Source organism: Oreochromis niloticus, linkage group LG12 (assembly GCF_001858045.2).
Source record: "Oreochromis niloticus isolate F11D_XX linkage group LG12, O_niloticus_UMD_NMBU, whole genome shotgun sequence".
Lineage (NCBI taxonomy): Eukaryota > Metazoa > Chordata > Actinopteri > Cichliformes > Cichlidae > Oreochromis > Oreochromis niloticus.
The window spans coordinates 20,394,785-20,410,144 of NC_031977.2; the positions used below are offsets into that span (position 1 = coordinate 20,394,785).

Here is a 15,360-nt window from a genome sequence, read left to right on the forward strand (position 1 = left end):
ACAGAAAGGTCTAATTACAGGAGGATGCAGATGCATTTTACAGCAGCACAAATAAAAGACATGAGGCAAAAAAGAAAGAGACAAAGGAGGTGAAGAGTTTCAAAGAAGTCACGGAAAACAAACTGCAGGATTCATCCAGCAGCAGTTCATCTCTCTCTCTCTCTCGCTCTTTATCACTCTTTTTTCCCTTGTCTTCTCTACGCCAGGTTAAGCAATTTCCGAGCCCCACGATAACTGGTCATTTAACATGTGTTTAGTCGGCTATACAACTTAATGTGTTTGCATATTTGTGTCAGTCTGTGCCCTTCAGTGAGAATATTTCTGAATGTAAACACAGCGGTGGAAAATCATGCTGCAGTAGCTGCAGGCTAGTTGAAGGGATGCAGATTGTCTGTGTAGTTTTGATGTTCAGGAAAATCCAGCTCTTTTGCTTAAATTTCAACTCAGCTTCCAGACACATGCAGCCTTCTCTAAGATCATAATTTCAGCATATTAAAATCACAGATTGCATCATCATCGTTTTTTTTTTTTTCATATCTTTTTATTATCTCAGACAATCTACAACATATTCACTGATTTTAGTAGTCATAAAGATTGAGTTCAACTTTTTTCTTATGGACTGTATCTACATTTTCACCAGTATTAAGCTATAGAAATCTTCAGTCACTAAGGAAAATGTGCATTCCCCAGCTGGTTGGAGGTTGCTGCACCACCTTAGCAACCAGTGGTTGCCAGCTGATCTCTAGGCCTGTGTGACGAGGGCCTAAGATTCCCATCTTTCCAGCTCATGTTCAATATAATAGCGCCAAGCTCTGGGACACATGGATAAGTGGAACACAGATACCCAGAAACCCTTGCTAATATGGTATCTTCAAGAGGGTGGGCGTTACATAGTTAAGAAGTGGATAAAACACTGTATTCATTAAGGGACTGATCTCTGTTTCCGCAGTGAATGGGGGCTGGTCGACATGGACAGAGTGGTCTCCGTGTAACAGCCGTTGTGGAAGAGGTTTCCAGAAAAGAACCAGGAGCTGCACTAACCCTGCCCCTCTCAATGGAGGACTGCCTTGTGATGGACAGGCTATACACAAACTGCCCTGCACCACACTGTGCACTGGTATTCTATTCTATTCAAGACTGTTTCATTTTGAATACTTTTTTCCATAATCCATCCTTGCGTATTGTATCTGTATACATTTGGGCTATTTTTTGTCCTGTGCTCAGCTTCTGCATTCACTTTCTGTCTTTTTATATGTGTTCTCTCCCATGCCACATTTTACAATGTTTAGGAAATAATTGAAACCGTTATCTTCAGTCTCCTCCTTCTAAACCCTTGTCTTTTTTTCCGTCTCTCATTCCCGTGGTCCCCATCCGTTCCCTCTAGTGGATGGTGTCTGGACAGAATGGAGCAAGTGGTCAGCCTGTGGAACAGAGTGTACACAGTGGAGGAGGAGGGAGTGCAACAATCCAGCTCCCAAGAATGGTGGAAAGGACTGCGAGGGTCTCGTCCTCCAGTCTCAAAACTGTACTGATGGACTCTGTATGCAAAGTAAGTGGATAAATAAGATTTGGAAGCATTGACATATCTCTTCTAAAACACATTGTGTATCATATATTAAATATGGCTATGAACAATGAATAGGCCAAACTAAACAAATGTCTAGCAGTGTCTGGTTCAAATAACAATTGATTGTGCAGGAATCGACCCTAATTAGGCAGACCAATGAATGTTGACACATGGTCAGATTTTTAGCCTAAGGCAGAAGTCATGGTGAGTGAAGTGTAACGGGACCATTACTGGGCTCATTTTGAAAATCATATCCACCCATTAAAAAAAAAAAAAATCATGGTTCCATATTTTATAGGTGAAATTAAGAATAGAAATATAATTGCAATATTCAACATAACTGGCTCTTTATTGTAGAAACTACAAACTGCAATTTATCAGGTATATTAGCACATTATATGTGCAAAGCTAAGTTAATGAAATTGATTCTCGAAGAACACTGAGAGATCTATGCTTGTTGTCACATATCACATCTTGCAATGAGCAATGAGTATGCCGATTCAAGCAAATGTCTTGCAGTGTCTGCTTTTGATAAGAATTGATTTTACGGAGAGCTGACCTTTAATAAGGCAGGCCATTTATTGTTGACAATGTGGTCAAAAACCTTTGCCCATGAACAGAAGCCAGGGTGAGTGAAGCTTAGGAAGACAATTAATGGCTTAATTTAAACCAGTCAGGAAACCTGCTCTGTATACTGTTTTTAAGGCAGATAGCAACACCAATATTTGGAGATTAACAAAGCTGACATAATGGGCAAATTATTTATTTTTTTATCTGCGGTCTCCTCAGAAAATTGATTCCTGATTTGGTTTAAACATATGTGCAAAAACTCTTTCTTACCTGTGCAGTTGGGCAGCTTCTCTTCATCAGTATTCTTCTTCTTTTTTCTTCATTACTTTCATCGCTTCCTTCATTTCACCATTCATCCTCCTGTTCCTTACATTTATGTCAACATTTTAAGCCTTTTCCTCTCCGCCCCTCTAGTTTTATACCTTTGTCTGCTAGCGAGTGATTTGCTCCTTCTCAGCCCTCCACTTTCTGCCTTTGTGTGGAGATTTATGAGAGGGTTTTGAATGACTTTATTAACCTTCCACTTACCACTTTCATGTCCATTACCTCAGTCAAAAACACTTGCTTCACAAGGAAAGTAATGATAAATAATGATGTGGAACAATCATCCAAAATCCCCCCCCCGCCCACACACACACACACACACACACACACACACATACACACTTCTGACATCATAAATCACAAATCTTAAAGTTACATGAAAAACGTGGGCTGAGTCATAATCTCACAAGCAGCAGCAGCTTTTTTCCAAGATGGAGGCAATTTTGTTTGTTGATTTGTTAGAATGGCGCTTCTTACTCCATGTGCTCAGAGTAACTGGCAGACAAGCATGTAACATGCTAGAGAGTGAGACGGGGGCATGACAGTGTATAAATGTTTTGGAAAGGCAGACATACAGACTCATTTTCACATTTCAGTTCTCAGTTTCCTCAGCTGTGAAAATTATTTGTGGCATATCTATAAAAATAGGGAGAATCTTTCTGCTCGTCTTGAGTTGATTCACAAAAACTAAATACTGTAAGAAACTCTTTTTTAATCTACCTGATTAAGAATTAACCTGATGATAAATACTGTAGATTAACAATGATATTGGACCAAACCAGCAGGTCATGGGGTCACTCAGCGACATGTGCGTTTGAACACCAGAACTTTTCCTTCAAGTTTTTTTCTTAATTGTTTTCTTTTTAAGGAAAAAAAGAGCCTCACTTGTTCAAATGCATGGTCTCAGCCAGCGTACCATAGGTATCCCAGGATACATCTAACTGTGATCGAGACAAGAGTTGCAAAAAAGGTTTAATTAAACTGTAGATTATAATCTGACTGTATGGGTTATGAACATAGAAAATATTTGTTTGTATCTTACTGCTGCGTAATTGGCTTAGGCTACTGTTACAGCTGGCTACGGTTCAGGAAGTAGACCACCAATCAGAAGGTCAATGGTTCAATCCCTGGCTTCTTCAGTCCACATTTCAAAGCATCCTTGGGTGGGGTACCGAAATGAGCCCTAATGTCTCCGTCAGAGTGTGACTGTGTGCAGTTAGAAAAGCACTTTAAAGCATGGAATAAAGCACACAGTGAATGTGACTTGTAGTAAAAACTGCCTTGAGTGCTCAGTTAGTGGAGAAATGTGCTATATTCAGCAAGTAGCAGTCCATTTACAGTCTCAGAGATAACACATATCTGGATTACTAAACAGCAGTTCAGATGTGCTGTATTTACAGAAATTATACCTCAACTTTTATTATTTTTTTCCCTGAATCACTTGGTTATGTTATGCATGTTCGTGTTAACATAATGTCATCATCTTGCTGAATTTTATCATCAAAGTGCTTTTTAAATAAGTGAGCTTTTTATTGTAGGTTTTGATCATTTTAAATGTACTTAAATTTACTCTCAGTGAAGCATTTCTGATTCTTTTCAGGGAAAATATATGTACTTTATCACTGAACACAAAAGCCTCCAGCTGGAGTTGTTACTTGCGCGAGCATCTTCTTTCAGCAGCAGGAATGGAGTGAATAGTAGTGATGATTCAATAGATGGGCTATGCCATGAGCAATGGAATAATATGATATAATTCCCTAAAAAGCTTTGCAGTAGGCATGGTATTGACAAATCTTACTGTAGCTGCAACATGGTGTATTGTATACCCAACTCCAATCCATCTAAGAGATTCCCTGCAGCCTATAAGGTATGGCCCCAGAATATGGGATAAAACCAAGGGAAGTATAAGCTTAGGTTCATTTCCTGTAATTGATTTCCTGTCTTTAAAATGGCTGCACAAAGATGGGTTTATGCCAGCACTCATGTTTCGACTGTTTTCTATGCATTAACAGTAATCCATGAACGTGTATTAGAAGGAGTTTCTGCATGCAAAGCATTTTTCACATCATATATTTATGGTATATTTGAAAGGCGTGTAGTGATTCCTGCTGGTTTATGAGTGACAGCTCTTTTAAAATGTGGCCTTTAAGCAGACAAAACAGTTCATTAGTATGGCAGGGCAGTTCTTATTTGCTGCCTTTAAAGACTTTAAATTGTAACTCGGAGGTTTTAAGGCTTGATAATTTATTCTCAGTGTTTGTGCTGGGGGTGTAGTATTTTAGATAGTGGTCTGTAATTGACTTGGTGCTCAACCATACTTTACTCTACACTCCCTCTTTTTATCTTTCTCGGCTGCTCTTCACCAACACCTTTCCTTTCCATTTGTTTCTCAGCGTCTACCGTCTCTTGCTTTCTTTTTTTTTTCATAAAGTTATTCAACCCTGAGAGGTATAAATCCATTTGACCTTACTTCTCTACAGCATGGAGTGACTCCTCTTTGTTTTTGTTTGTTTTATCTTTTTTTAATCTCTAAGTTATACGTATGCATGCCTGAGTGTTGCAGTCTTTCAGGGGTTTTGGAGCCGTTTGTGTTGTTTTATATGTTCTGGCCGTTTGACATTTCTCTGACACATTGATCAGGATTCTTGGAACGGATTCACTCAGACCTCCACTGTGTCATCCTTGAGTGCATAATATTTTACTCACTGCCTGCTCTGTGAGCACACACACGTGTATGAATGCGAATGCTACTGTTCTTAAAAGTACCCGGAGGCTCTGGCAGTTATGTAATCTGGTGTTTGGATAAAACACTCAGGTGTGTTTGAGCTGTATCACGCAAAACGATGAGCAGTGTCAGCAAGTACTACACAGCATCAAACAACCCATCTCCCCATTGAGAGCCCTGTTCTTCCCCTTTTTGTTCCTTCTTATTGTGGCTACATCATCTTATTGTTTCTAACCCAGCATGCTAGCTGTTTTCTGCTCCTTGTCTTAAAAGCTTTGCCCTCATCCACTGTGCTGTTTTTTCTCTCCATCGTGATCGTGTTGGGTCTTTCTGAATCATTTTAAGCTTCGTTTTACACCCACCATATTTTCATTGTTATTATTTGTTTGAACAATTGCTTTATAATTGAAGTATGATACATTTTTATCACAGCGTGCTGCTGCTACTATAATCACTGATTCAGATGTTAATCATTGTGACATTTTGTTGCAGTCAACCAAATGCAGCCAGTTGCTTGTTGTCTTATATGCCCATGCAAATACAAGTATGAAACTTAAATTCCTGGGCTATGTAGCCCAGCCCACCTGTGCAGCTAAAGCAAAACACCACATTAAGCCTGTCATTTGTCTTACTGTTTGTTTATATGTGCTTGTCACCCCACTTAACCTGGCCAATGTTTCTCGCTTTTTAGTGCTGAATCAGTGTGTTCCACGATCAGCTGGTCTGGCAAGAACCTTTTAAGCACACCATGTAGCCATGTTGGCTTTATCAATTATACACCAGCACTTCAATTATGCATCAGTACATGAGTGGTTTATCTGTGTCATAGACCTTCTGTCTGCCACAACTAAGTGAACACTCAGAATGACACAGCAGTAACTGAATGCATCCAGACTTCTTCATGATAAGATAAGAAAGATAAGATTTATTTTTTTAATCCCAAAAGTTTGGAAATTGTTGTGTTGCAGGAGACAGACACAGGGAAACAGTGTGGCTTCTTAAAAAAATAAAAATGAAGACCTTATCATGAAAAAATGCCACAGAAAGTTAAAAAAAAAACCACTGTACAGAAGGAGCTTAAAAAAGTAAAAAATACAAAAAATTGAAGAGCCCATTAAATCAAAACCTGTATATAATGTAATATGCAAAGCATCTGTTCTTGTCGCAGCAGAGCTGAAACAGATGTCAGACCAAGAGTGCTACTGCCATTCAGCAAGCAATGCTGGTCACCCTGTTATAATCCATAGCATTCACCATAAGGACAAATATGTATGAATTCAAAGTAAATTCAAAGAGGAACATCAACAGAGGGGAAAAAACTTCTCTTGATTGACGACAGCTAGCGGTTCCATCTTTAGGCCACTTACATGTACCATAGCTCAGAGTACACCGATTTTCACGACCGGTGCAGTCTTTCCACATTTGTCTGAAAATCCTGATGCACAATGAAAGTCTCAATGTGGTCTGTATGTTTTCATTCAACCTCGATTTTAAAGAAAGAACAAAAAAAAGTCTAGCTCAAGGTCTGTGTCCTGTGATGTTGGTCTCATTTTGTTTGACTTTTTGTTTTGTTTTTCTTTTCCCTTCATCCATCATTCCACCATCCCTTTCTTTTTCCCATCCCAAGGTTCATTGTTTCAGAAGTCCACTGAGTCCAAAGAAAAGAATGAATTGGGAATTCCATGTAAGTCAATGTTTTCTGTTTTACCACCATCCATTTTCCTTTTGTCTTACTCATCTCAGTGTTTCTTTGATTGAGCATTGACCTTTGGCTCATGCTTTCTCTTTTATTGTTTCATGTCATTTTATATTACCGGATAAGAGCTCTGCTGATGTCTTACATCTGTTGCCTTGATGTACAATCATCTTGCTGTGCTTATCAAGCAAGTCTGAAAGCACAGTAAAGTCTACAGACAGCCGCATTAGCAGTTCTGAAATGTAACCCTGCTCTTAGACAAAGGAAATAGTGGTGGTATCTTTGTTTTGTTGTATACTGGTCCCTATACAGATTTTACTTTACAAGCTTTAACTTACAGTTTTATCCTCTATTCTTATTTCTGGGTGTGCATGTCAGTGTGTTTCCATCCTTTAAATTACAAGCGAATGCTGCAAAACTGTACTGATGTATAATTAAAATCTATCCTCGAAGGATGAGCAGTTCTAGCTATGGGTAGTTTTGATGCCACTGCAGTACATTTTAACTGAACCAGAAACAGTGGACCGATTATACATACAACATCATACAAAAAAGTTAACCCACAGACTTAAGGTTATGGAATTATGTGTTGAAACATGGTTTCATGCTTTTATTTTGTGTAGCTTTACATTGTATTTGTCTTGTGTTGGACATCCAGTTAGACATAACCAGCCTTCCACAGTTGCAGGAGGTACCTCTTGGAAAGACTACCCCATAACGGTGACAGTTTCCGTTCATTAACTCGATTCTTTCCTTTGTTTTGTCTTATAGCAGTGAATCGATTCAGCATCAGTTTACTTGATTCACAATTTGTGAGTTTGTTGCAGCGGTTGCCATTTGGAGAGTAGCCAGCCAGCTTTGAATCATTGCCAAAGTAGTCAATTTGCCTTCGTTCTGAACACTTACTTTGTGTTTACAAGCTTATTGGCTCTCATAGAGCTCAGTGTGCTTCAGCTATGGACCCCGAACTAGTTCAGATTTTCAATCAGTTCTACTGGATCGACCCCTTCTCCTTTAGTGATAAATTTACAGGACGGCACAAGATTACCTGGCAAGGGTATTGCTATTTCAAGAGGTATGGGTGCTTCTTAATGAGTAATGAAAAGGATGAATAATGAATGACAGGATTTAATAAATATATTAATCAGTCTTACTTGCTATCCTACTTTTTTATTCCACACTGCTTTTGATTTTCCGCCACCCTTTTCTTTCCATCTCACTTACTATTACTTATATAACAACAGAATTTACTACACGATAATGAAGGAGACAGAAATTGAGAGGTGCAAGAGTCAAAAGGACCTCTGCCACTTGTTATTACTCTGCTTTTTACTTCTCATTGCAGGGGCTCTCGTTTTATCTTCAAAGCGATCTACGTGTTTCTCTTATGTGTTCTAATGACTCTCGTTCAGGCTCTGCTGCAACAGTTTTATCCTACGGTGCTTTGTTAGATGACTAGTCCTAGATGGATCAAGACATGGAGAGAGCTAAAAATGAGACAAAAACAGTCATACCTCATTTAACAGATCATTACAGTGTTTCATTCAAAAATGCAGGCAGGAACGTAAGCTATGGGAGGCTTTGAGAGCCACTAATCGCCAAACTGATCCTGCTTTCCCCGAGTATGATTACAGTTGTGACTTGATCATTTAATTTAATTTTTGAGAGTTTTTTTAAATCCAGTTTATATTTCATAAGTATAGTTGTGCTGATACTGATGTGTCCTATTGCCCACAGTATATGAATAATTTCTTTTTTGTTTTCTTTTTTATTCTTTTTTGTTTTTTTTGGTTATTATTATTTTAGTTTCCCCTTCATAGTTAATTTAACTTGCCATAGCATCCAAGCCAAATAAGAGACTAAATAATTATGAACAGATGCTGACATCTCTCTTTTCAAAACATCCTTCTCAGCCATTTTTCTCTGATTAGAAATCCAGTCCCAATAAAGCTGCTTTTCTCCGCTCCCTTATTAACAGGGTGTCACCACAACAGGTGGCTCTACTTGTTTAATTTGGCTGATTTTTACACTGGTCGCCCGTCCTGATGCAACTCCAAAAGAATTTCAGACTCCTCCTTGGTGAAACCTTGGCTTTTTTCCTTGTTAGGTGAATGCGTAAACCACTATACCAAGAAGCCATGGTTTAATAACTTACAGAGTAGATTTACCTTAGCAACATCCGTCAGTCACACCTATGATAGGTTTCACAATGAAATCCCTTGTCATTCCTTATGGTTGCATTGCATTCACTGTTGGCAGCATCACCAGGGAGGACAGCTGATGGCTGATCAGCTCTTATCTCAGGGTGGTTCATAAATAGAGGCTGAAAAGCTCAAAAAGCAAATGTCAGCAAAATTATTATAATTTGAACGGCTTCATTATGCATTTGTATTGTACCTTGTTTGTTTTGTGAAAATGTGATTTAGCCATCGTGTGAAAAGAGAGATTGGTAGTATTTTATTATTCATAACTGTGGCCAGGATACACTGAGAGAGGTCATAATGTCCCATTCAGTTACACTTCATTAAATATCAGCAATTACACTGTGTTACAGGGTTAAAGAATGCATGAGCTCTAATGACTTTCCTTGCAAACTTTGTTCTAGTCATAGAATTACACCTTCTGGCTTTATTGCCTTCCGAGTGATTCCATATTTTATTTCTTGACACTTTTAACCATTACTTTTTTCCCCAACCATTCTTAAAACACAGACACATTTAGAAATGACTGCTCACTCTCTCTCTCCCCCTTTCAATCACCCCTGACAGTTACTTAGAACAGATGCATCTGCCAGGAGTTGGTGTTGGTGTCCGCATGTTTGTGCCAAGCAAGATCAAAAAGGCAGTTGAATGAGTTTCAAGTAGTGATTGTCCACAGTTCTGCTTTGGATGCAGATCACAGAAAAGATAGAGATGAGTTAATCTGAGTTATCCTTGTTTCCCCCTTCTTTAAATCCTCGCTGTGGCAGATTGGACAGACTCCGAGAATGACAAAAAGCTGGGCCAATTGATAGACAGTGATCCGTGCTGAGTGAGGGTGAAGCGGGGCTTCCCTTCTGCTAGCCCATGTGTGTTATCGACTGGATGTAAAACTGAGTCTGTGTGTAATTGCTCCAAATTCCTGGGTCTTCAGGTTTCTTCACATGTAAGCACGTGTGGTGTACAGTGCCATCACTGGCTGATGCATTTGGTTCCACACTACATGTCACTAAATCCTCAGAGATAAAGTCAGTTCAGCTGCAGCAGCTATGATGCCCTTTATTATTGACACGCAATGAGTCGCTCAAATCTTGCTCCCAAAACAAAAAAGCAACGTTGGCAAAATCACGTTGGCTTTGCAGCTAAGACGCATTTGGCATTACACACATACTGTGAGCACAAAATAAACATGTACAATTTAAGGTATAACTATTGTGCAAAACAACTACATAATAGTAAAATATTTTACATTTTGTGCCATTCTTTAATAAAATCTAACATCAGAATCAAATACCAAGGTCCACCAAAGCATTGCCAATTGGAAATACATTCGCAAAATTACATTTTTAGACCCCAAAAGGGAGTTATGTCTCCACAATTCAACTGTATGAGCACACTAATGCCTCCAAAATTTGTATAAAGCGAGCATTACCACACCACTTTCAAATCTTTAACCACTTGCATGCATATCTGTTGTGTGTGCGTGTATGCATGTGTGTGACCTATATATTATTATTAGTGTGTGCATGTGTGTGTCTCCTGACCTTTAGAAGATTCTGTCTTCTATAGAGAGGCTGTCAGGTAGCACTTGGCGGAACATCACAGATGGGGTGTTTAAATGTTTGTCTTCCTTCCCGGGTGACTTAGTCATTATTTAAGTCATTTCAGGTCTGTCTGTTGAAAGGTACATATTTTTAATCTAAATCCAATTTAGCTGGCCGTGCTGGTGATTGTGTTGAACATGAAACTGCTTGTCAGGTGCAGGGGGAGGGGGTATCAGGTAAGGATGAAAAGGCGCAGGAGATAGACGTGTCCGTGTGTGCGTATCTGTCTATGCATTCACTGTGACCCATAAAAGTGAACATCGCTGTGCATCTATCAGTTCTCAGTCAGACTGCACTCTTTTCCCGTTCTGTCGCTGCTTGTTTTGTTATTCCGCGCTAACAGATGCGTCCAAACATGTGATTCAGTCATCTGCGTTTAGTCAGAAACGCGCGCCCATGTTCACTTCCTTTTTCAGTCACAATCATGTCAGAAAAGTGTGGCCTATTATGCAGTTAGTCAGACAACAAAAGAGCATCAGAATTACAGAACAGGCAGTTTTCAGCCCAAGCAGCACTTTGTGTTTTATGTGAAAGCACAATGACAATGAAAGACTAAAGAAATAGATGCATACAGAGAGCTTAGACAACTTGAGTGCCCAAGAAAAGCTACTGTGCATTAGTACTTTTTTTTTCATGTTTCTAAAATTGTCATTGTCACTGGGAGAGAACGTGGGACACAATCTGTATTTTATTACTTAGCTCAAATTTTTAAAAAGGTCTATATATTGAGAAAGGTGTATTTTCACTCTTTTAAATGTCTTTTTTTCATAAAAAAGACACACCGGGGTTTTGAATAGTCTATGAAATAAGTGACAACGTTGGAATCAGTTCTGTTCATTTACTTTAAAAACGGTTGTCTTTGTATGAGTCTCACTAAGCACCAAGTTTGTCATATTGTGATGGTTATGTGTAAGTAGAAATAAAAAGACAAATCTAGGACAAAAAAGGGAACGAATAAAAGTAAAACATTTGGTATCGAGCAGTTGTATGTAGGTTACTCAGGCAGGTGGAAGCTCTAATGGGACATGTTGTTTCATTCATCTACAAATCAAACAGATGGAAACAGAGGGAGTCAGAGAGAGGTGTGAGTTACTGAGGGAGCGAAAGATGTAAGGGAGATGGGATATAAACTGATAGAGAGTGAAGAAAGGCTTTTAAGTCCACTGAGATAAAACAAGTTACAGTCGGTGCATACACACACATAAACACACAGATGCACTCAAACATACATTTATATTTTGAGAACACAGCAGGCTATAGCCTAGTTAAAGTGTCCCAAACCACTACAGGAGACTGGGATAAGGAAGAGCAAGCTGAGAAGTGATCCTTCTTGAGGCTTTCTGACTTTGCACGTGCTGTGAAGTTCTAGACCTTCAACTTAAAGTAGACACAAGATAAAGTTTCTTTTAATAGATGGGGATGATGATGATCATAATTAAGATCAGGGAATTGGTACTTAAGAGGATTATCCAATTCTATTCCCCTTTGGCAATTGCAAGGACCTTGATAACAGGGCATCTTTGCACAGCAATGAAGTTGGGGCATTGGGGAATTTTCGACAGGCAGCATCAGAAGGAAAACTGGTAACTGCGTGTCACAAAGCCTATTTGAGGTAGACTTTGAAGATTTAAAGGTGGTGCTCTGCGTCTGTGCTAAATCTGAAGAGCAGATATTTGGCAGCTATAGCAAACAGCCACAGTGCCGTAAATCTTGTCGTTAAACACAGATCGGGGGTTGTAAACGCAAATTATATGAATGTTTTTTTTCCTCTGCCACAGTGTGGCTTGTGTGACACACGAAGCGCGGTCTTTCCAAAGTCGATCTAGACAGCAGCATTCAGTCAGCGAGACCGTTCGTGTGGAGGCAGGGACGATGCTTTAGTCCACAGCAATATTGACTGATCTGCAGAAGCTTGTCTCTGTTAACTGATTCGTTGTTTTCTCTATAAATGGCAAGAGAAGGAAAAATAGCTACAAGTGGCATATTCACGCTATAGGCTCACACCCAACGATGCAGTTTACTGTTATGTGAGGCAAATTGAACGTCTCTACGTTTTATTGTGAAATATTTTGTTTTAAAATGATCAAAAGCATCACACTGCTTCTTGTGGGATGGTCAACATTGTGGTGTTTGCCAAAAAGGTCAGAATCATTTTTTTGTAATGAAAAAAAGTGCCCAGAGAGACCTTGTTCACATCTCTGTCGAACTTAACTTTAAAAAAAGGGGGGAAAGCCTGACCCTCGTGTTCGGTTCTCGAGGGACACTAGAAGTGGCTCATAGCTCCCCCAAGTGGCAAGTGAGTAACCAACAGCGTCACAGATGACCTCTCCTCTGTGAATATGTGTATCGTGTGTTAGCATGTGTAAGCGTGAATGTCTGTGTGCCCCATCAAAGGATTCTTTCATGCATAATCAAGTTCGTGCTTTATGAACTTGTTCTGATGCGACAACAGCAAATCCTTTAGCAAATGACTCAGGCTGTTTGTAGCTAAAAGCCTGTTATCTGCCTCTCAACTTTAAGGGTGGATTAAAAGAAGGATTCCTATACTTTTCTGTCTTCTTAATAGCTGCAGACAAATCCCCTCCCACCCACTACACAGGACATGATTATGAGCAGTTCTTTAACAGTGAGAGTACGCTAAGAGTTTCTCAGGCACTTTCATATTAAATATGTAGGCTTGTTTGTTTTGCTACTTTGAAGTTCAAGTGCATTCCTACTTCCTTTGCCTGCTTTGCTGTTATCTCCTCTCCTCTGCTTCTTTCCTTTCCTCACCATTTCATTCTCTTCTCTCTTCACTCTCCTTTGACTTTATCAGCCAACCTCTTACTCTCCTTTCAGTTCATTTCTATTCACTTGCACTCTCCATATCTGTGTTCTGTCCACAGATTGCCTTTCCTACCAATTACATCCTCATCTTCATCCCCAGTGATCTCGTTTCCTTTCATCCTTTTCTCACTTCTTCTCCTCTTCATCCTTAAGTGTGTCACATACCAACCATCAGTTAAAATTTTAGTTCTGTCTTCTGCTTCGAGATGTGCCTCATGAATGACAGTTTAACCATTGTTCCAGCCAGAGTACAACTGAAAATGGCTGTTAGGACCCCCCTGTAAAATAATTAACAGCCTTATTAAGTTTTAAGAGTTGGTAATTTTCTTTTTTTTTATGAAAGGTGTCTTTGTCTGTCTGTCTAGACAAATTATTATAGTACACGAGCTGGAGGGCTATTTGAAAGGTTCAGTTGAAATGAAACCCATAGTACTTGTCCTTTGAGTCTGAATTGGAGTATGAGGTAAAAGTGAAACTGTCAAACACAAATTGTGAATGACAGACTCATAAAAGTATTTTATTCTCTGTTAGCACCCTGCTGCCCCACAAGTGTTATCTAAGTTGTTTATAGCCACTTACATTTCTGATGTACAGTTTCTCCTAAGAAGGTATTTAAAGTATAAATGGGTCTCGGTTCATCAGTACCTCTAACATGGTCTTCTTCTCTCTCGTTCCCCTCCAGCTGCTCCAAGTACAGATGATGTGGCGCTTTATGTGGGGATAGTGATCGCAGTGATTATGTGCCTGGTCATCTCCGTCATCGTGGCGCTCTTTGTCTATCGCAAGACGCACCGCGACTTTGACTCTGACATCATTGACACATCGGCACTAAATGGAGGCTTCCAGTCTGTTAATATCAAGACAGCCAGATCAGGTAATGAGTTTGACATTTGATTCTGAGGGGAAATGCAGAAACTCTATACAGAATGTTTACAGTATATCCATCTATATATATTTATATGCATCCAACACAAGTTGAAAATGCAGTTTTGTTCTTCTTCTCTGATGCAATGGTGACTTTCTAAATAAAAAAAAAACGTATTACAATAAAGACGGTGCAGCACGTTCAGTCATTTTCTTCATAAACCATCTTGAAGTGGTATTTAAATGCAGTGAAATGATTTAGCCTGTGCAGCTGCCTCGATGGTCCATCAGTATTGGAATGATAGCAAAACAGGAACACTACAATGGTTGGAGACAGAATCAGGGTCAGCTGGAACTCTTTAAAGTTGGGTTATGTGATGTACTTATTTATATTCAGTGTATTACCCTTATAGATGGCAGTCAGCACGCCCTCAATTTCAAAAACAATATATTTTAGACAACTTAAAAAAGATCCATGTCAGTTGACATATATGTGGTATGTTTATTGTTATGCATGCTGTCACAGTCCCTTCCAGTGGGGATCTGAAGCTGAAATATCTCTGCTCTCTTTCTCTTTCTCTCAGCTGGTGCGTTAGTATTCTTCTTGGTATTCTTTTGTGTTTTGAAGGGTTTTTGGGAGTCGAACTTGCACGTTAAAACACAGATGTCAAAGAATAACTGATCAGAGCAATGGTAGACCAGTAACTCCCATGTTTTTCTATGTAAAGCTACAGATTTTGTCAAAGAAGGCTGGTGGCTTTGAAGAGAACTTTAGTTCCTCTCCAGACAGAGCTGTCTGTTTGGCAGGATAAAGAGGAAAAATCTATATTGGTTGCTCCAAAATCCAGTTTCAGTCAGACTACATACAAGCTCACTTCAACATATCCCTGCTTAGCTCACTTTAAACCGATTCTGAAGGCTACTCAGGCTAGTCGGACAATTGCTGTTAAGTAGGAACTTGACAGCAAGGGTCTGCCTACCTTATG

At 39.3% G+C, this 15,360-nt stretch overlaps 1 protein-coding gene across 3 annotated transcripts in view; it reads left to right on the forward strand.

Annotated features, from left to right (window-relative positions):
- The window catches only part of unc5ca (unc-5 netrin receptor Ca), a 189,637-nt gene that overhangs the window by 151,964 nt on the left and 22,313 nt on the right, over nt 1–15,360 (forward strand). For 2 of the 3 annotated variants that reach the window (XM_005452040.4, XM_005452038.4), the window contains exons 6-9: nt 950–1,117; nt 1,385–1,549; nt 6,814–6,870; nt 14,193–14,384. In XM_005452040.4, the coding sequence (XP_005452097.1) occupies nt 950–1,117; nt 1,385–1,549; nt 6,814–6,870; nt 14,193–14,384 (582 nt within the window). The remainder of the gene's footprint in view (nt 1–949; nt 1,118–1,384; nt 1,550–6,813; nt 6,871–14,192; nt 14,385–15,360) is intronic. The other variant, XM_005452039.4, reaches the window with a different exon arrangement.